Consider the following 21,533-nt stretch of genomic DNA (forward strand, 5'->3'; position numbering starts at 1 on the left):
AGTACGGTGTCCAGTTTGGGTCTTCAGTGTATAGGAAGGATGTAGAGAAACTGGAAAGGATCCAGAGATGTGAGACAAAGACGATCCAAGGGACGGAATACAAACCATAGAGCAAAGGCTGAAGGAACTGGGAAGGTTTAGCTTGGTAAGGAGGAGATTGAGGTGGGACATGACAGTGGTGTTCAGATACTTGAAAGCCTGCCATAAAAAGATGGAGAAAAGTTGTTCTGTCTTACCGCAGAGGGCAGGAGAAGAGACAAGGGGTTCAAACTACAGCATAGCAAATCTCAGATAAACCGCCAAACTCTAAGAACAGGAGGACAATGGAACAGATGCGTCAGGAGGTTGTGGAAGCTCCTTTGCTGGAGGTTTTCAAAAGGAGGCTAAATAGCCATCGCTATGGGATGGTTTAGACACAACAAACCCTGCACCTTGGCAGGGGGTTAGACTAGATGACCCCTGCGATCCCTTCTCACCCTGTGGCTCCATGATTCCTTGATATAAAATCCTAGTGTAGACCAGGGCGCAGTCACACAGAAGATATGGATCTCAGTTCACAGTGAACTGGGTGAAATTTAATGGTCTGTGTCATACAGGAGGTCAGGCTGGATGATCAAATGGTCCCTTCTGGCCTTAAACCCTATGAATCTAGCGATAAAGAAAATAGATCTGGCATTTATATTCACTGTGTTTTATAACACATTTGAATGGAAACAGTCAATTACATTGAAAGTCTGAACATATAACACTGATAAAAGAAAAGTTTTAATATAATACATATTTGGCCTGTGGAACTCCTTGCCACAGACATTGTTGGAGCAAAGAGCTTAGCTGAATGGGATTCACAAATGGATAGGCCATTGTAGGTGGTGCTGGAGGCACCTCTGTTAGTTAAGGCTGTCTGACACCTTCAATTAGAAGAGCTGATTTTCTGTTGCTTGTAAGTTTGCCAAACATTAACCATTTGGACTGAAGTTTCCCAGGCTGAGTGTCTCTTTCTGGATGAATTGCATGTTGAAAGTTTCAGGCATAATGGTTCAGCTGACTTTTCGAACGATGTTAGGAGAGAAGATGTCTTGCCCACGTTGAAAAAAATCTTATATTTATTCTAGTGAGGAGCCCTAGCACCTCCATGCTTTCCAGCAGATTAAAGTCAGGTAACAGTCCCCACCCTCCCGTTAACAGCCAGAGGCCTACATTGCAAGAGGAGGAGGTGACAGTGTCTGTGCATTAACACACAGCTGGATCCCAAGGTTCTTACTCCAAGGTGAATTTTTCCTTCATTGAGGCCTAAGTAGACTCCCAGCCAGAGCATCAGAATTTGGTTTGTATTGGACACCTACTAACACTTTTCATCCTGAAGGATCCACTGTGCCACTGAAATGCAGCCACTTTGGGGCTGGAGGCCATCAGTCGGCGCGGCGAGGGGGCACAGTAAAGAGGGACATTTTGGCCCATGATACTGGATCAAACTTATCCTCTGTGGCAAGGGCCTTGGGATGTTTAATGAATATGCAGATCAGAAAGGACCGCAGACCTATTCTCTATCCCATCACGCCCACGTTATACTAGGTTTGTCAAATAGCAAGAGATGGGTACCTGTGAATTCTTAGATAGGATTATCTTCCCTGGGAATCCCTCTCAGGTAGCCATGTCCCACACTTCTCTCACCCCAGCATCTGCAGCAACATCCCACACCAGGAACTTACAGGGGTGTTCACGATTTATAATATAGCTCTGTGTTATCCCAGTGGGGTTTGCTCAATCTCTCGGGGAGAAGCATCATCTGGATGCAAACAAGCTGGACACTGGAGACATTCTAGCCAATGTCTCTCTTTCCATGTCTGCACTTCAGTGCTATTTTTCCAGCTTTAATAGTGAAGAGTAATTAAGGGACCTCCCCAAAGGGACGTGAGAACTCTTGGGCTCTCCGCTCAATCAAAAAGTAATTAGCTGCTCTATGCATTTATGAATATTTGAAAATTATAGTTGATTAGGAAGAAAGCTAGGGATAATGCCCAGGTCTCCATAGGGTTTGATACCCTGTAAATGTCCAGGATGGATCAATAGATAGTAGAAAGACGGTTCTGGAGACAGATGACTTACAGAAAATAAAAAACACTTTCTGCAGGCACACTGGGCTTTTGCTAAAGGATCAGAGATCAGTCATTCTTATCATACTCAGTATCACCTTTCCTTGAAGGATCTTGAAAACACCTAGCAAAGGAAAGTCACTATGAATATATCCCCATAATACAGATAGGTCAACTAAGGCATGGGGAGAGGAGACTTGGGCAAAGTCACACAGAGAAGGACAGACAGAACCCAGGAGTCCTGACTTTCCTGCCATAACCACCATAATGATGCTCTCTCTGTCAGTAATGCAGTGAATGACAAGAGGGAAATAGACTCAAGCTCTAGCTTGGCCTGTTCTTTGGGTGTGTGTGATGGACTTCCCCAGGATGCAAACTGGAAATGAGGTACTGCCAAGCCCTTTGGCATACCAGTCTGGGCCCCCTCTCAGACTGTGAGGCTGTTTCAAGCTTCAATACTCTCCAGGTCTTGTATTTACACAGCTATACATAGACAGGGACACACCCAGCTACAGTTACATGACTGCTTTCACTTGCCACTCATGAACCAACAAGAGAGAGGCTCCAGCCAGTTCCCCCAGCTCCCAAGCCTAGGACCCAGAGCTGTACCGTCTTGCCCTTGTCAGAAACCTGACCGGTGTAAGTTTATTACCCCTCCCTCAATGGGGAGAGGACAATGCACCAGCCCCTGTTCTGAGCAGATTTCCCTTTTGCATTTCAAACACACTGTTTTAGGTAAAAAAAATATATATAAAACAGATTTACTAAGAACAGAAAGATAGATTTTAAGTGATTATAAGTAATAGCGTACAGATCAAAGTTGGTTATCTAAGAACTAAAGAAAATCGCAATCTAAGTTCTATAGACTAGACACTATTTTAATCAAGGAGTGTCTCACCGTGATGGGACAAACAGTCCACCCATCTTCCATCCACACTCTAGAAATCCCTGCATCTTGGGACCACAGCCCCAGTTCAGTTCTTGTTCCTAAGGTGTTTCCAAGTGTTGAGTTGTGGGGGGAGTGAGGCCAAGTGACGATGTTGATTCCCCCTGTTATGTCTTCTGTTATGTGGAGGGAAATTCATTTTTCCAAGCAAAAGCCCCTAGCACAGCCAGTGGAAAAGTTCAGGCACAAGATGTAGTCCAGTATCATATGAGCTGGTCACATGCCCTTGCGTACTTCGGTGAGTCATAGCAGGAACCATTACCCAGCGCTGGGCTAAAATGTTCACAGGAAAGTCCATCAGGTGGGGATAATTTTCTTCTAACGCCTACTGTGTTTCTTAATGCACCATTATCTTGAATGGTTCATCCACAATGTGCTGGTTAGACTGGATGTAAACTATCTTATGGCTGTTACCCAGGAGCAAACACATTTGAAATACTGGTGCATAGTCAATATTCATAACTTAAGGTACAAAATTGATTCATACATACAACTAGGGTAATCATGTTCAGCAAATCATAACTTTTCCATTGATATCTTACATGACATACATTATATAAAACACATCATAATCATATCACCATAAATATGGGGATGTGAGTGTCTTGCTTTGGGGTACACAATTTCACACCTCCCCCCTTAGTTTACTGCAAGAGTGTTAGTCGCTGAGTAATGAGGAGGCAGTGTGCTCAAGGCCCTCTTTAGGTTTTTGACCATACAACTCCCAAGTATTGCAAACATTGTAGTGTTATCGACAGGTGTTCTTGCAAAGTTCGGAGTATGTTTTAACACTGTGTAGATCAGTCTAGTGATCTCAAAAGTCAGATAGTGTGCCTTCTCTTTGTCACTAGAAAGACCTCTCTTTGTATTGTTAACCACTGTATTTTTCAACTGGTGATAACTCAATAGACATATTTATCAATGCCATGAGGTGTTGTGCCTCATTTTCCCTTTCACACAGCAGACCAGGTTTATTATGGTTTCCCTGCTGAGAGAAGCTTTGAGCTTGTTTACAGGTGTTAGCTGAGAAGCAGTATCCCCACATGGCTTCTTGTTTACCATTCATAGCATGTCTAAAAGCTTCTCCTCAAAACCATACATATTACAACTTTTCATAGGATTTAACATCAGTGATCCGGGTAACTACAGGCCTGTTAGTTTAACATCTGTAGTGTGCAAGGTGCTGGAGAAGATTCTGAAAGAGAAACTAGTTGAGGACCTAGAGGTTAATGGCAATTGCGATAAATTACAACATGGTTTTACGAAGGGCAGATCATGCCAAACGAATCTGATCTCCTTCTTTGAGAAAGTAACGGACTTATTAGATAAGGGAAATGCGGTGGACCTAATATACCTGGATTTCAGTAAAGCGTTTGATACTGTACCCCACGAGGAATTATTGGTTAAACTGGAAAACATGGGGATCGATATGAAAATCCAGAGGTGGATAAGGAATTGGTTAATGGGGAGAATGCAGCGGGTCGTATTAAAGGGTGAACTGTCGGGTTGGAGGGAGGTTACTAGTGGAGTGCCTCAAGGTTCGGTTTTGGGACCCATTTTATTTAATCTATTTATAACTGACCTCGGAACCGATTGCAAGAGTGGGCTGATAAAGTTTGCGGATGATATGAAGGTGGGAGGAGTTGCAAATTCGGAGGAGGATAGGGATATTCTGCAGGGAGACTTGAATGAGCTTGTGAATTGGAGTATCAGAAATAAGATGAAATTTAATACTGAAAAGTGTAAGGTGATGCACTTGGGGATGACTAATAACAATTTTAGTTACAAGATGGGGACGCATTGGTTAGAAGTAATGGAAGAGGAGAAGGACCTAGGGGTCCTTGTAGACCGCAGGATGACTATGAGTCGACAATGTGACGTGGCGGTGAAAAAAGCCAATGCGGTCTTGGGATGTATTAGGCGAGGTATATCTAGTAGGGATAAGGAGGTCCTGCTTCCGTTGTATAAGGCGCTGGTGAGACCTCATTTGGAGTACTGTGTGCAGTTCTGGTCTCCCATGTTTAAAAAAGATGAACTCAAATTGGAACGGGTGCAGAGAAGGGCGACTAGGATGATCAGAGGAATGGAGAACCTGCCGTATGAAAAGAGATCAGAGGAGCTTGGGTTGTTTAGTCTGACAAAACGAAGTCTGAGGGGGGATATGATTGCTATCTTTAAATATATCAGAGGGATAAATACAAGGGAGGGAGAGGAATTATTCCAGCTTAGTACTAATGTGGACATGAGAACGAATGGATACAAACTGGCCGTAGGGAAGTTCAGGCTTGAAATTAGACGAAGGTTTCTGACCGTCAGAGGGGTGAAATATTGGAACGGCCTTCCGAGGGAAACGGTGGGGGCGACGGACCTGTCTGGTTTTAAGATTAAGTTAGATAAGTTTATGGAGGGAATGGTTTAATGGTAAAACATAGTAGCCAAGGAAAACCAAGCAATGGTACGTAAATATCATAATGGCCAACAAGGGCCAGGCTAGAGACTCTTGCCTACATGCTCGGGGTAGTACTGATCGCCATATTTGGGGTCGGGAAGGAATTTTCCTCCAGGGTAGATTGGCTGAGCCTCTGGAGGTTTTTCGCCTTCCTCCGCTGCATGGGGCAGGGATCGCTAGCAGGAGGGTCTCTGCCGATTGAGGTCACTAAAACACAGGATTGGGGACTTCAATGGCAGAGTCCAGGGAAGGGTCATGTGGCCTGCAGCATGCAGGGGGTCAGACCAGATGATCATAATGGTCCCTTCTGACCCTAAAGTCTATGAGTCTATGAGTCTATGAGAATCAGTACCAAATTCCTTGTTATAAGGTTTACCATTAGCAACAAATTTTGCATCATGATATTTAACACCATCACCAAATCTTATATAACAGGTAGGTGTTTCCAAGTATTGTTGTTATACGACGAGTTTTGCTTGGATGTTTTGGTTTGTTCAATACTCATCATAGCTTGAGCCTTCCTTGAACCATAACATGTGTTTAGTTACTGGCTTTCCTTTCCCCTCAGTGTCCCGCTCAGTAGGGATCTCAATCTAAGGTCATATTTTGGGGTCTTGGTATTCCAGGGTCTGGTGAGGTAAGGATGTAAGTGGACTTTGACTAGTCTTCTGTGGAGCTGCTTCCCAACCCCAGGGTTATTCCCATGCAAAAAAATCAACCTCCTCACATTGGGCTTTCCCTGCAATCCCCACTGCAAGCACCAGGGCCTTACAGGGCAGGGATAGCTCAGTGGTTTGAGCATTAGCCTGCTAAATGTAGGGCTGTGAGTTCAATCCTTCAGGGAGCCATTTAGGGATGTGGAGAGGGGAAAAAAGAAAACTGTCAGAGACAGTACTTGGTCCTGCTAGTGAAGGCAGGGGACTTGATTCAACTCAATGACTTTTCAAGGTCCCTTCCAGTTCTATGAGATAGGTGTCTTTCCATATATTATTACCCCTGTTTTCAATAGGGTTGTGCTCTCTGGGCTAAGGGATGTGTCTTTTCTCAGCAGCCCTTTCATATCTGCTTTCTGTGTCTTACCAGCCCAAGAAATTACCTCCTCCCCTCTGTCTGATGGGCCATTAGCATTTTCACAAACAACCATCTCTTCAGTAGGATCTACATGCTGGCTTTAAGAAAGAGAGAGTTAGTTTTCACAACCACTTCAGGACAGTTGTCTCACTAGCAGGCGCTCCACCTCCCCCATCCCTTCCTGAGGTGCTGTTGCCTCCTGCTTCAGTGTTAAAGGAACTCTCCCCACCCCCTCTGTGATTTATATGATTCCATCACCCTTCTCTGTGCTTCCCTTGGGACACATCTTCCTGTGCTCCCTAGCATTGGGTTTGTCCCTTGCTAATTTGCAGTCAGGACATGTTTCTCCCTGACAGACAATACACACTTCCCCCTCCCTGAGGAGAGGATGCCTTCAGCTTCAGGGCAGGAGTTGGTCTCAACTACCCCCACCCCTGGAAGCGTTCAGCTTCCCCCTGCTGCAGAGCAATCAAGGAGACTTATTTCCATTCCCTCAACAGTTCCTGGGGCTTTCCCTCTGGGTCCCAGCAGAACGCTCCTTCCTCCTGCAGGCAGACACTTTAACAGCCCCAACTACATGGAAGAAATCATTACCAATTAGCAGATCAATATGATTATCATCTACTACCCCCACTGATAATACAGCTTCAAAACCCTCAGTTTCTATGTGCACTTTAGCCAAAGTCAGAAGGATTTTGCAAGCTCCTACTAATAAAAGCTCTGTGATCTGTCCTGGCAGTATGTCACCTTCTTGCACTATGCTCCTCCTACCCAGAGATATTTCTGGCCCTGTCTCTTCCCACCCAAGGTGTTACCTGCCATTGATGCTGACAGCCTTGATGTGCTTCATTCCTAGTTGTGCAGAGGCTAATTTTACAGCCCAGTATGATAAGGGACTGGTGCCAGAGAGGCTTCTGGGCTCAGGGTCCCAGCATTCACATGGGCTACCTGCTGCCTGCTTCCTCCAGGAATATACCATCTTGTACTGCTCAAGATGAGTAGTGTACATTTATTAATTGGTTCACCACTTCATCAATGGAAAGTAGATCTACACTAGCCTTTGCAAACCTGAACAGTTTTGCCACATACTTCAGGCAAACTCACTGGTAAAGATAAACAGTAAAACAAATGTATTGACTACAAAAGATAGATTTTAAGTGATACTAAGTGATAGGCAAAAAGTCAGAGTAGTTACCAAAAGAAAAGAAAAGCACACAGTCTAAACTCTCAACCCTGTTTGACTGGGCAACATCTAGATTAAGCAGTTTTTCTCATGCCACTGGATATTGCAGTTCATAGTACACAGATTTCACTCTTGAAACCTGGCCAGTCTCCTCTGTTGGAATCTTTGGAGTGTGCTTGTTTCTTGCAGCTTAGGTAGGGGAAGGAGAAAGCCACAGCATGGGGCCCCCATGTTCTGTTTTATACCCTCAGTCCCACGTGTTTGTAGAACACAAGTCCAAACATGTCCAGTGGGCATTGCTGAGTCCCCAGGGAAGGTTAAGCAATTCCCCTGGTGTTGTCTTGTGCAGGTAAGTCATTGAATTGCAACTCCCTTGCTGGACAATGGCTGTTGAAAATTGTTTGACACCCTGCAACCAAAGAGTCCACTCTGCCACCCTGGTGCCTCTCTCCTGCCCCAGCTTCTTCTGACTCATCCAGTCTCTGTGTTTTTGAAGGACTGGACCAACACCTCCTCTCTCTGTTCCCTCTTCTTGGGAGGTTCCATTCCTTCCAAGCACACCTCTCTGAGGAGACACTGGAGAAACTGGCTTTTATTAAGAATGCAGTTACTCCTTTCTTCTGTCCCGGCGACATCTCGTTAGGTGCTGAAAGTCTTTAATGACCAACCTATTTATAGACAGATGTCTCCACCCCAGCCTCCTGCCTCTGAGCACAAGGTGCGTGAGTGAAGAGTACAGGAAAAACCCAAAGACATAAGGATACAGATGGTTCATACAATCAAACATGAGTTACTAGGGTTTCCACTCATCACGGTTTTACCCGGACAGCTGGTTTTTGGTTTCTGTGTCCAGGTGCCATTTAAGGATTACTAGTTACTGAGTTTTAGACCAGAAAGTCATAAAGGGAACCTGGCAGTGTCCAGTGACTGCAGGGCACTGGGTCATTAACCCGCATGAACCCCTGCTCAGCCAGGGCCGCCTCCTACAAGCAGGCAAGCTCCTTGTCAGGCTGCAGCAGCTCCTGTCCCAGCCCTAGAACAGAAGGAGCTCAGCTGGGCAGGGGTGCCATTTAGGGGTGCCGTGAGGGGCTCTATTGATACCAGACACCTCTGTGTTCCTGGGGAACCAGGATGCAGTATCCAACCAGACTCATGAAAGACACCCCCCCCCAGCCTCTGCTTAAACCAAAACCCATCAGAAAAAGAAAACTTTCAGAAAGCAGTGAAGGGCGTTGAGAGACACACCTAGACCCCTCCTGACAAGGGTGACAAGATTAAGACATCTCCATTAGCATACAGAATGGAGAGCAGAGACAACTCCCCTAGCCTCATCTGCATGAAAGATGGGACAGGGAGACATCTCAATTTACATACAGAACGGAGAACAGAGAACCACACTGAATTCTGGGACCAGGAAAAGCACGGAAGCGCTGCATCCTGGGAATCTCTGCTCCAGATGCTAATGAACCTACGCCTGCACACACCCAGCTCAGCAGTTATCAGACCAATTCTAGTAATGAATCCTTAATTGATATCCAAAATACTGAAACAGCCTAGTTGCATTGTGACCTCCCTGGAAGAAAACCCCACCCAGAGCCAAGAGTGAACAGCTCCTATTGTCTAGTCTAAAGAAAACCCTTGAGTCATCAGCTCACCTATAAACAAATCTAGTGTTCTCCCTTGAACCATTGTAATTTCTCTACAAAAATCCCTACTCACCCTTTAGTCAGGTTCTGATGCTTAGATCCAAACTATGCATCAGTTCCACTGGAACTCCATCTCCTGACTGATCGTGCTGGGGGCTCTGCCTGTCTCCAGCATTCAGGACCCTCATCTACTACCATCAGCTGGGAACCCTGACCAGTTCAAGCCCCATGGAGTGGGTGAGATTCCCCCCCCCCCGCTCTTTCTCTCTCTCTGTTTTCCTTTCTACCTTAGGTATTAACCTTTAATCATGTATGTTAGGTTGGTTTAGTCCTCCTTGTGTAGTTATCACTAATATTCAATAAATAACTTCTATGGTTAAGTTGGTTGCTTCTCTCTATCTTGCTGAACTTTACTCGTTTGTGTTTTTAGCTTCCCCCATTCACTCTACAGCAACGCTTCTTTTACCTAAGCTAAAGATCCCTCCAGCACCCAAAATACTGTGGGGTTTGCTCATCGAGTAGGTTACTGCCAGTACAATTGTGTTGGGGGAGTGGGAATAGGGACGTGCTGAATTTGGGACGCATATGGGTAACAGCTTGAAAGTGCTGCTTGACCCAGTCCATGGAGCCCAGGGGCATATAAGAAGAGACAGCTTGAAAGTGCTGCTTCCTTCAGCCCAGTGAGTACAGAGACATATTGAAGGGGTCAGCTTGACAGTGCTGATTGACCCGGTCCGCTCATACTTGCTCTGTTAATGTATGTGTGGGTGTTCATCTGGTTCTGGGGTGCGAGTAACCCAGCCCTAGGTACCCTAGTCCTGCAAGATAGCTCCATTGGGAGGGGACTTGCAGAAGGGAGAAGTAGAGCTCCATATGTAAACACAAGAGACACAAGCAGTACATTGACAGGATTACAGAACCCCCTTCCCCAGAGGAGTAACCCGAATAAATGAGCATACCCCAAAGTAATGGGCACATCTGGTAACACTATCCCTCCCGGAGATTTGTACCTGAGGTCTGATCACAGCTCATGACCCACCCCCAGAGAGGGGTCTTAGCTGTAGCACAGCTTGAGTGCAGAATGTGAGGAGTTCTGTGCTGTTCCCAGCTTCCACCTTTGGGGCAGGGAGTTTGTTTATAGACAGAGGCAGAGAGATTTATTACATTAAATTAAGGATTATGAGATTATGCTGAAAGCATTGCCAGACACTCCCATTAAAAGATAGGAAACAAAAGGTAGGACTCAATGGTCAGTTTTCAGAATGGGGAGAGGTAAAGAGTGGTGTTCCCCAGCAGTTTGTACTAAGACCAGTGCTGTTCACAATATTCATAAATAATCTGGAGAAATGGGTAAACAGTACTAGTGGTGGCAAAACTTGCAGATGATACAAAACTACTCAAGTTAATTCAGTCCAAAGCAGACTGCAAAGAGTTACAAAGGGATCCCACAGGGTGACTGGGCAACACAATGGCAGATGAAATTCAATGTTGATAAATGCAAAGTAATGTGCATGGGAAAATATAATCCCAACTATACATATCAAATGATGGGGTCTAAATTAGCTGTTACCACTCAAGAATGAGATCTTGGAGTCATTGTGGATAGTTCTCTGAAAACATCTGCTCAGAATTTCCCAGTTCTGTTCATTCCCTTTGAAGCACCTGGTACTGGTCACTGTTGAAAGACAGGATAATGGGCTAGATGGACCATTGGTCTTACCCAATATGGCCATTTTGATGTTCTTATTTAGACCCCAGATGTATCTGCCCCCTGCTGTAACCCACTAGACCCACTCCCCTCCCAGAGCTGAGACAGAACCCAGGCATCTTGACAGGGTCTCTCTCCCTCTGTAGATTTAGTAACAAATAATATACATTAAAATTTTAAGCCTAACCTGTCTCCTTTAAGTGACTTGCCACAAGCTGTGAGAACATTTTAGAATTAGAGCTGAGTGCATCTAATATTTACTTAATGTTCGTTCTTTTATATAGGAATTAGATACAATGCTCCTTTCAACTAATTGCTAAGTTATCTGCCAAAAAAAAATTAGTTTTCAGGTGCCCAAGTAGTCCCTGTAATCATAGTTAAAGTTGCCCCCCTGCACCAAAATCTGAAATGTTTCCCTTACCAGAGCCAGGTCAGGGACCGGTGGAAACAAGGGCTCTGGCCAGTGATCACACTGGGCAGGAGTGGGCAGATCCTGCACAATTCCCCTGGCATTGTCTGACCCAATGCTGCTCTCACACTGCTGTAAATCTGCGGTGTCCCTGGCATGTCGCTCTCCCAGCCCCCTCGGGGCGCCGTACGCTCGGCAGGGGGAAAAGCAGGCGACTGTTTGTCAGTCTCATGCTCTCTGCTGAGCTGCAGATCCCCAGGTGAGGCAGAACCCTGCTGGGATTCCCCAGCCATGGCTATAAAGCTCCCTGCCCAGCGCTCCTCTGGCACTTCACAGAGACGCTGCAGACACCTCCCGCTGCCCGGGCAGCCCCTCTCTGCTGAGCAGGGGCTGGGTGAGTGCAGGGCTTTGGAGCCCAGAAATGGCCCTTGTCAGCAGCACCTGCCCCACATAACAGCCCAGAGGAAGCACAGAGCTGAGACGGGTCCCAGGCCAGGGAAGCTCAGAGAGGAGCAGGCTCAGGGTCGGGGAGACAGCGCTGAGAATCTCATGTCTGCAAAGTTGGTCTGAGAAGCAGGAGCTTTTCATTTTCCCCTCCCCCCTCCCATAATGCCGGCGCCCCCCTTTGCTGCCTCTGGCCCCCATCTGGCTCACGAGGCCGCTCACCCCTACGTGTAGGACGGGCTGGGAGCAGCCTCCGTGCCCTGCTTCTGCTTAGCTGAATTCCTCCATAGTGCTAAAGTTGCCAACCTTCCAGGATTGCCTGGAGTCTCCAGGAATGAAAGTGTAGTCTTTAATTAAAATTATGTCATGTGACAAAATCTCCAGGAATACATCCAACCAAAATTGGCAACCCTACATAGTGCCTCAGTGTTAGACCATCCAGTCTAGCCTGGGCACGGACAGGCCAGAGAATTGTGCCCGCTTACCCCTCTCCTGAGCCAAGGATTTCAGTTAGACCAAAGCATTACAGACCCTCAGGCACCCACAGGCAGAGAAAAGGAGGGCTGGGGGGCCCCCAATGTCTGAGGCTCCTGAAATGGCAGGGGATTGATCAGGTGAGACATGCCCAGGTGATCCCAGCAGGCAACCCACACCCCAGGCTGCAGAGGAAGACCAAAATAAACCAGGTCCCTGCCAATCTGACCTGGGAGAAATTCCTTCCTGATCCCAAATCTGGCAGCCAATTAGACCCTGAGCATGTTACCAGACCCACCAGCCAGGCATCTAGGTAAATGGATTGTCTGTTCCACCCTAGAGAACTGGGTCTCCCCGTCCAGTGTCCCTTCTCCAGCTGTGGCCAATCCCTGATATTTCAGAGGAAGATATATATATATATATATGGCCAATTGTTTGTGGGGGGAAACATTCTTTCCTGCCCCCAAGCAGGCACTTGGCTGAAGCTTTGAAACCTGAGATGTGAGTATAGCCGCTGTCGGAATGCAGAGCTGCAAGTGTTAGGAGCTTGGTGAGGCCAATTCAGGGCTTCCTGTTCTCCCCACGGCCCAGGGAGGGAGGGGATGAACAGGGGGCTCACAGATTCCAAGGGACCCCCACAACCTTCCAGCCGCACCCCCCGCACACACACAGGCCATAGAATTACTCCCAGATGTTGGATTAAAGCATCTGAGTTTTAGACTTTATATAGAAAACTATCCAATCTCAGCTGAAAGACTCCAAGCCATGGTGAGTGGCCCCTGGCCTGGCTGAGCTAGGCAATGTCTAGCTACTTGTATTTTATTTCAAGGTTTAATTTATTTAACTTTAACTTCCAGACCCTGGACCTTGTTCTTTGCCTTTGTCAGCCTGGCTGACGAGCGCCCCATGCTCAGATCTCTTGTCCGCGTGTCTGTACCTAGACCCAATGATCAAACCACTTCTCACGCTTCTTTTCAGCAAGGTGAGTAACCAGCTCCTCTAACCTCACCGCGTCAGGCTTCCAGCCCCTTTTGGAGGCCCCCTCCTTTGACCTGTCTCCAGTGTTTCCTCATCCTTAGTGATGCTCAGACATCAGAAGGGGATGCAGCTTCCTAGTAGCTTTCCTACCAGGGCTGTGCACAAAGCTGAGACCATTTCCTGACTTCAACGTGATATTCCCTGTTTATATATCTAAGGGTGGCACGTGCCCCGATTTGCCACAGCCTTGCACTGGGAGCTTATGCTGGGGCAATGATCTGCCCTCGTGTGATTCTTATGTCCCTCCCCCATCCTTGCATTGGTGCGGGGGAGGGGTAGAGATGAGGCCAGTTCCAGGATGCTTTGGGTACACAGCTGAAGTTGCACGAGTGCACCAGGCAGAAGCAGGCGGCTGGTTCAACAAGGGTAGAAGAGCCAGTCATGCAGGGATAGCTCCCTCCGAGAGCCTTTCTCCCTCTCTGCTAGACTCCCGCCTTCCGGTACCCTTCCCCCCTCCAGTATTCTCCCTCCTCCGTGCTCTTGTTGAGAGCTGACAATTGGTGTGTGGGCAGCTGGGAATTTCCCGCTGGGAGTGAGGGTGCCAGGGATCTGCTTGTTGCTGTTACTGTGCTGGGCAGCCGGCCCCGCTGCCCAGGATGCCGTGCAGGGGGGCAATGCCCAAACGGTCCCTGCCCAGAGAGCTGCCAAGCCGAGACTGTGACAGACACGAGAGATGGAGCTGAACAGATCCAGGGGAGATGCAGGGGAAGAGGCAGGGAGGACAAGGGGACAGCCAATCGGGGGTGCCCTTTGCATTAGCTAGTGTCCTCACTAGTCAGAGTAGTCACTGGTGGCCACCCACCTCTTCGTTGCTGGGACAGATCAGAGCCAAACATGTCAGCCATAGCCTGGCTGGGGGAGTGGAGCTCAGGTTCCTTGGCCATTCCCTGCCTGTCTTCCTGCTGGGGGAGGGTGATTATACTTCTCTGCCTGAGCTCCCCTGAGCCTTGCTCACAGGAGTGAATAGCCCTAGTGGGGAGAAGGCAGCGCCCCAAGACCCAGTGCAAACGTCAAACAGGCAGGGAGAGATCCAAACTCCCAGAGCATCTGTCTCTGTGCTCGGAGCTGGACCAGCTTCCCAGACCAGGCCTCCTCCGCTAGAGGAAGCCGACACGCAGAGCCGCTCTCCTGCTGAGCGGAGCTTTCCCGCTCCCCTGAGCAGCTGGTTCCCTCTCAAAGCAGAGCCCCCAGCTAGCTATGCCCCATGCAGCCGGTTCCCAGCTGAACCCTCTGTCTGCGCTCACATGCCCCATGCGGGACTCGCCCTTCTGGCTTCCTGGGGCTCATCTTTAGAGCCTCAGGCCCATTGGGTGGGGCAGGAGGGGCAGACCTGGCCTTAAGGGGCTCCGTGCCCACGGCCTGTGGGAACCTGTCCTTTGCGGAGGCACTCCCAACCTTGAATAAAGTTGTGGGTGTGGCCGGGGACAGCAGAGGTCCCCTACATTTTCAGTGAGGGAAGCTGCAGGCTGCGGCCAGACCTGGGGGGCTCTTGAGCTGAGCTAGTCAACTAAAAGTCACCTGAGCATTGAACGTGAGCTCCATGTCGTCACACAGAGAGCAGAGCACGTCCCTCCAGCATCCCACCCCCAGGATATGTGGGGGAGACGGCTCCTTAGATCACCACAGGAGGGGACAGGGGGCAGAGAGTGCCTGTGGGGGGGCTGCTCAGGATTGCCTGGCTCATGTCAGCCCGTTTAGACGTGATGCTCCGTTTGCAATGGCTGCTGGTCTCTCTCTGGGAGCGTGCGTAGCCCGCTTCCCTGTGGTATCCACACCCCGGCTAAGGGTGTAAACCTGGGGGTGGCCGTAGCACATGGAAGCCCCAGTCAGCGGGTGGGACAGCCCTACTCCCCAGACTGCCCAGTCCCTGCCTGCGCTGGAGGGGCAGTAGTGTGACCCGTCTGTAGGAGGCTGCCTGCTCGCTGGGTCCATGTGCCCCCTCCCCGCAGACAGCCTGAGACAGTGGCTGTAAGGGGGTGAACTCCCCATGCAGGGCCGGAGTTAACTCTGAACCTAATGATGACACTGTAAATGTCAGTGTGAGCTGTTCCAGTGCTGGTCACTTCAGCTGATGGGAAAGGGGAGGGGTGGAGTGCAGCCCATCCCCCCACCCCAGTCTCTGCTCCCCAGACTTTCCCCTCTACATTCAGAGCTTGATCCTTTCTAATGGGACAAGTCTGGGGCAGGAGCTTGTCTCCTGCTTTTGCAAAGGACCTGAGGCAGTTTTGGGTGCTCCATAAATCTCAAAGTTGCAGTCTCAGGCCTGGAATAGGTGGGGGCAATAAACGGGGACATGCTGAAGGCATCGGGTGACTACTGCATCCCTTCATTCTGTGCAGAGAGCCCTGAAATCATTGTTCTGGTGTGCGTCTAGCCACAGGGGCTGGAAGCAGCTGTGCCGTGGAACTGAACACGCCCAACTGGCCCCATCATGGCAGCTTCCAACTGGACCACACCCCACCCCTCCACCTTCATCCTCCTCGGCATCCCGGAGCTGGAGGCAGCGCACATCTGGATCTCCATCCCCTTCTGCTCCGTCTACATTCTGTCCCTCCTGGGGAACAGCCTCCTCCTGGCTGTTATCAAGACTGACCCGAAACTCCACGAGCCCATGTACCTTTTCCTTTCCATGCTGGCACTCGCAGACCTGGTCGTATCCACCACCACCGTGCCCCAAACCCTCTGCATATTCTGGTTCAGGGACTGGGCCATTCACACCAACGCTTGCCTGGCCCAGATGTATCTCCTTCACTCCCTGTCAACCATGGAGTCCGGATTCATCCTGGCCATGGCCTTTGATCGCTACATCGCTATCTGTAACCCACTGCGACACTCGGCCGTCCTGACCCATCGGGCCATAGCCAAGATAGGGCTGGGAATTGTGATGAGGGGAGCCCTGTTACTGGGTCCACACCCATTCCTGCTGAAACAGCTCCCATACTGCAGGACCCATGTCATTTCTCACACCTATTGTGAGTTCATGGCGCTGGTGAAACTGGCCTGTCTGGACACGACAGTCATGAGAGCCTATGGTCTGGTCGTTGCATTTCTCACTGGGGGCTTAGACCTGCTGCTGATTGTCCTGTCCTACGTGATGATTCTCTGGGCCGTCTTCAGACTCCCCTCCAAGGAGGCGCGGCGCAAGTCCCTTGGCACCTGCGGCTCCCACGTCTGCGTCATGCTGGTGTTTTACATCCCCGCGTTCTTCTCCTTCTTCTCCCACCGCTTCAGCCACGTGGCTCCCCACGTTCACATCCTCATCGCAAACATGTACCTGCTCTTCCCTCCCATGATGAACCCCATCATCTACGGGGTGAGAACCCTGGGGATCCGGCAGAGGGCGCTCCACCTCCTGGGCATCAAACCAGCCTGAAGGCCCATGGGCCAGGTCAGTGTCTGGGGAGCAAGGGCCAGGGACGCGATGCCAGGGCCAACAGGCCCAGGATCCAGACGGCTCAATCACTGCCCCGACTTTGGAAACCCACCTCAGCCTTGCTGAGCAGTGGGGCTAATAAACACACTTGTCTGGGTCTGCAGCACAACACGGCTTCGATTTTTCACTGCTCTAGAACATCGTTATCACTTGTCATTTACACGGGCCCCGCCCAGATCAGAGCCTCATTGTGCGAGGTGCTGTGAGACATACAGCTAGAGACTGTCCTTGCCACAGGGACTTCAATCCAAAGTAGGGTTGCCAAACTATCTTCTGGAGGTTACTGCAGCCAAACCGGGAGATTGTAGGCACTAAAAGTCCGGTGGCACAGCGGGGCTAAGGCAAGTTCCCTACCTGCCCTGGCTCCATTCCGCTCCCAGAAGCAGTGGATTCATCCCTGCAGCCCCTGGCGGGCGTCCGGGGGTCTCCGCACACTGCCCCCACCCCGAGCATCAACGGTGCAGCTCCCATTGTCTGGGAATTAAGGCCAATGGGCGCTGCGGGGGTGGTGCCTGCCAGCAGGGGCAGGGTGCAGAGACCCCCTGACCCCCCCCCACCTAAGGGCTGCTGCCAGAGGGATGTGCCGGTCGCTTTCGGGAGCCGGCTGAAGTAAGTACCACCCCCCTCATCCCCTAACACACCCCAACCCCCTGCCCCAGACCAGAGCCCGCACCCCACCCCCTGCCAAGAGCCTGCACCCCACACCCAAACTGCCTCCCAGAGCCCAACCTCTCACCCTCTCCCGCACCTAAACTCCCTCCCAGAGCCTGAACCTCCTCCTGCACCCCAACCCCTGCCCTAGGCTCAGCCCGGAGCCCCCTCCCACACTCAAACTCCCTCCCAGAGCCTGAACCCCCTCCTGCAACCCAACCCTCTGCCCCAAACTCAGCCTGGAGCCCCCTCCCACACTCAAACTCCCTCCCAGAGCCTGAACCCCCTCCTGCACCCCAACCCTCTGCCCCAAACTCAGCCTGGAGCCCCCTCCCACACTCAAACTCCCTCTCAGAGCCTGAACCCCCTCCTGCACAACAACCCCCTGTCCCAGGATCCCGTATCCCACCCCCTGCCAAGAGCCTGCACCCCACACCCAAACTGCCCCCCAGAGCCCAACCTCTCACCCTCTCCCACACCCAAATTCCCTCAGAGAGCCCACACCCACTCCTGCACCCAAACCCCCTGCCCCAGGCTCAGCCTGGAGCCCCCTCCCACACTCTGAACCCCTTGGCCCCACCTCCCAGTCAGACCCCACACCACCTTCTGCACCTCAACCCCCTGCCCCAGCCCAGTGAAAGTAAGGATGGGGGAGAACAAGGGACAGAGAGAAAGGGTTGGAGTGAGCAGGGTGGGGCCTCAGAGAAGGGGCGGGGTCTTGGGGAAGGAGCGAGGAAGCGGGCAGGGCAGCGGTGTTTGGGTTTTTGCCATTAGACAGTTGGCAATCCTTAACCAAAGACAAAAGCTGGCTGCCCCTCTTGCCCCTGCCACCCTCCCTCTCACGCCCATCCGACTGCCCTCTGCCCCTGCCACGTGCCCTCTAACACCCTGCTGGCTGCCCCTCTCCCTGCTGCCACCCTCCCTCTCACGCCCATCCGACTGCCCTCTGCCCCTGCCACGTGCCCTCTAACGCCCTGCTGGCTGCCCCTCTCCCTGCTGCCACCCTCCCTCTCACGCCCATCCGACTGCCCTCTGCCCCTGCCACGTGCCCTCTAACGCCCTGCTGGCTGCCCCTCTCCCCGCTGCCACCCTCCCTCTCACGCCCAGCCAGCTGCCCCTCTACCCTCTCTTTCACAGGTTCCCAGCCCAGAAAGAGCTTCACTGACTATCTCATCTGACCCCCTCTCTGGGACACTGGGAGAGGCCTGGGAAGGGGTCGGGGGGGTTCTCTCTACAGCAAAGAGCTTTGGGAAGAAGACTATGACCTGGACTTGGCGGAGGCCTAATGACTGGCTCTTGGGAAGGGGAGTTTCCATGGATTGTACGCAGAGGAGAATAAGGCTGGCAACAAGAGGGTTTCCTGGAGGACCCTGAGTGGCTCAACAGTGTAGTACAGTTTAGCATTGAATTACAGGACCCACTAGTAGGGGGCCATCCCCATCTCCTCTCCTCTCCTCTCCTCTCCTCTCCATCATCCTCTCTTAGGGATGTTTGCTGTGAGTTCACCTCTCAGCCCCACCTCCATGCCAGGAGCTGGGTGCCTCTGTCTCAGCTCCTCAGTCTGCGTCTGGTGCGCTTAATGTGTCTGGCATGCCATTGCTGCTCCTAGGGGACTGGAAACAACCAGCCATGTGACTCCATCTCTTGGCCCCCGTACCCCTCACAAGGGCCGTGCATCTGTCTCTGTCTCTCAGCCCGATTCTGCTTACAGGGACCGAGCATCCGTCTGTGTCTCTCAACCCCATTCCCCTCAAAGGGACTGAGCATGAGTCTGTGTCTCTTGTCCCCATTCCCCTCACATGGGCCGGGCATGTTTCTGCGTCTCTCGGTCCTATTCCCCTCACAGAGCCAGGTGTCTGTCTGCCTCTCTCAGCACTAATCCCCTCACAAGGGCTGGGTGTGTGTCGGCATCTCTCAGCCCCATTCCCCTCACAGGAGCTGGTCACATGTCGCCGTCTCTTGGCTCCGTTTCCCTCACAGGCGCCGGACATGTGTCTGTGTCTTCCCTTTGAATAGTTTGTGGGCCTGTTCTACACCAGAAATCAGCCAGTTTCTGAGCATTGCAAGTTGGGGTAAATATAGTAGTTTTGGACCCGGCTGTGGCCATGTGCTAGAAGCTGATATAAACTATTCAGAGTGATGGGTGATAGTGAGGAATGAATATACAACACTTGCCAATCATGAACAACAGAGCTGACTAAAAAATGCTCACAGAGCATCCTGGGTTTAACATCGGTGTGTCAGTTGCCCACTGTTTCAGTCAGTTGCCAGTGATTCATGCACGTGTTAGCTGTATTTATTTAGGCCCTCACATGTCCCACAGTTGCCTGCTCTCCTTATACAATCTGCAAACTTTTCAGCTTGCGAGTTCTTCCTGTGTAGTGGTCCCTGAAGCCACACACAGTATGCATGGGTGCACCCAGAGCAGCAGCACAGATGGCCTGGCATTTGACAGTCTATGTGTGAGATTTCTCATCACTGAGACACCAGTCCAGAGTCCGGAACAGCCTAGTGGCCAGCTAGGTTGATCGTGGGTAGGGAGGAGCCGGATTCTGTTGGTCACAACGCTATGCTCCAAGGAAGCCTTGGCAGGATGAACCCAAAGTTTTATGGCAAAGCCCCCTGTTTATATAATGATTATCCTTCATTGGGACCAATGAGTTTTGCACCCTCATGCTGTGTTCAATCGCCGTTTGACGAGTGCTTGTTCTCTTAATTTCTTTTTTCTTTTCTTTTTTTATTAGTTTCTTGGGGAGTTACCCCAAGCTGGTTTTGATTACAGCTATTTTGTTCCGATTGATAGGTGCTTGTCTTATGTTTAGAGCCATTAATTTTCTTTTCTTGACATTTTAATAGGGGTGTGTTGCAATCACCTGGCACCTTTACGTCTGTTTTTGGTTTCTTCCTAGAACATTTGGTCCAGTGATGGCCTTCACACTTATTTTTTCACACACACATTTCTAAAAAAGGACTGATTTACACGGAACATTTGAACAGGAACATCAAACTACAATGCAGGAGAAAACAATCATTGCATTCTTTTACTTATATTAAAATGCTAATTTTAAACCCACAACAAAGCGGTGACCCTAAAGGTCTATTAGTGCCTTGAAATCAACTTCAGACACAAGATTCTGGCTGATGCATCTTTACCAATGCACACTAAGTCATTCCTTTCTGCTTTCAGAAAGGGTGGTTGGCAGAATATGGTCAAATCATATAATTATATTATACACTAATACATTTAATACCTGCTAAATTATTACCATAAAATCCCAGTACTACATATCCCTCTTTGGACACCTCAAGAACAATTCTTGAGTGGGTCATATTTTATACAACTGATATATAGCAATATACTGAGAGACAATTTGAGCTTGTGGTTGAAATGTAACAAACTTTTTTTTATCCAACAGCACATACAACACATTCCTAGCAAGCAAACACAGGACAATATTAACACAACTAGCAATGGCTGAAACGTGATAGACAATATGCCCTTAAAGGTCAGGGACCAGCTTGTAAAAACGTCCTACCGATGATAGGTTGTCAGTTCTTTTTTAGATCTAGCAATTTTTAGCCTGTCTCTATTTGCATATAATATTTGAATGACATGCTTCCCTATATCCCTCTGTGTCTGTTGAAAAATTGGAGTCATCTTTGTTTCTGACAACAAGTGATCAGTTAAATCATGCAAATCCAGAGCAAGGGTAACAGAAATTAACCGGAGTAGTGGTTATAATGCTCTGTGCCTTTTTTATTTTTGGTAAATAGTACGTGTGATTGCTAGTATATAATACGCTGACATTACATCTACATTCATTCACTGGGGGGTTGGCTGGTACTTGCATCTTCCCAAAATACTTTTTCCCAGGATATAATGCATACACATTGTCCGTGGTACAAAACATGTGTTACATTTTCCAGTTTGTCCCCCACACACGTTCCCAATGATGTATCCCTGCTACATGGTTTTGTGGTGACAGGT

General features: G+C 49.6%; 1 protein-coding gene across 1 annotated transcript; it reads left to right on the forward strand.

Moving 5' to 3' along the window:
• The first annotated feature begins 15,892 nt into the window (after positions 1-15,892).
• LOC128833202 (olfactory receptor 52K2-like) lies at positions 15,893-16,834 on the forward strand. The gene has a single exon (XM_054021230.1). The coding sequence runs from the start codon at positions 15,893-15,895 to the stop codon at positions 16,832-16,834; it is 942 nt and encodes a 313-aa protein (XP_053877205.1).
• The last annotated feature ends 4,699 nt before the right edge of the window (positions 16,835-21,533 follow it).

The sequence above is a fragment of the Malaclemys terrapin genome, chromosome 1 (genome assembly GCF_027887155.1).
Source record: "Malaclemys terrapin pileata isolate rMalTer1 chromosome 1, rMalTer1.hap1, whole genome shotgun sequence".
NCBI classification, from domain to species: domain Eukaryota; kingdom Metazoa; phylum Chordata; order Testudines; family Emydidae; genus Malaclemys; species Malaclemys terrapin.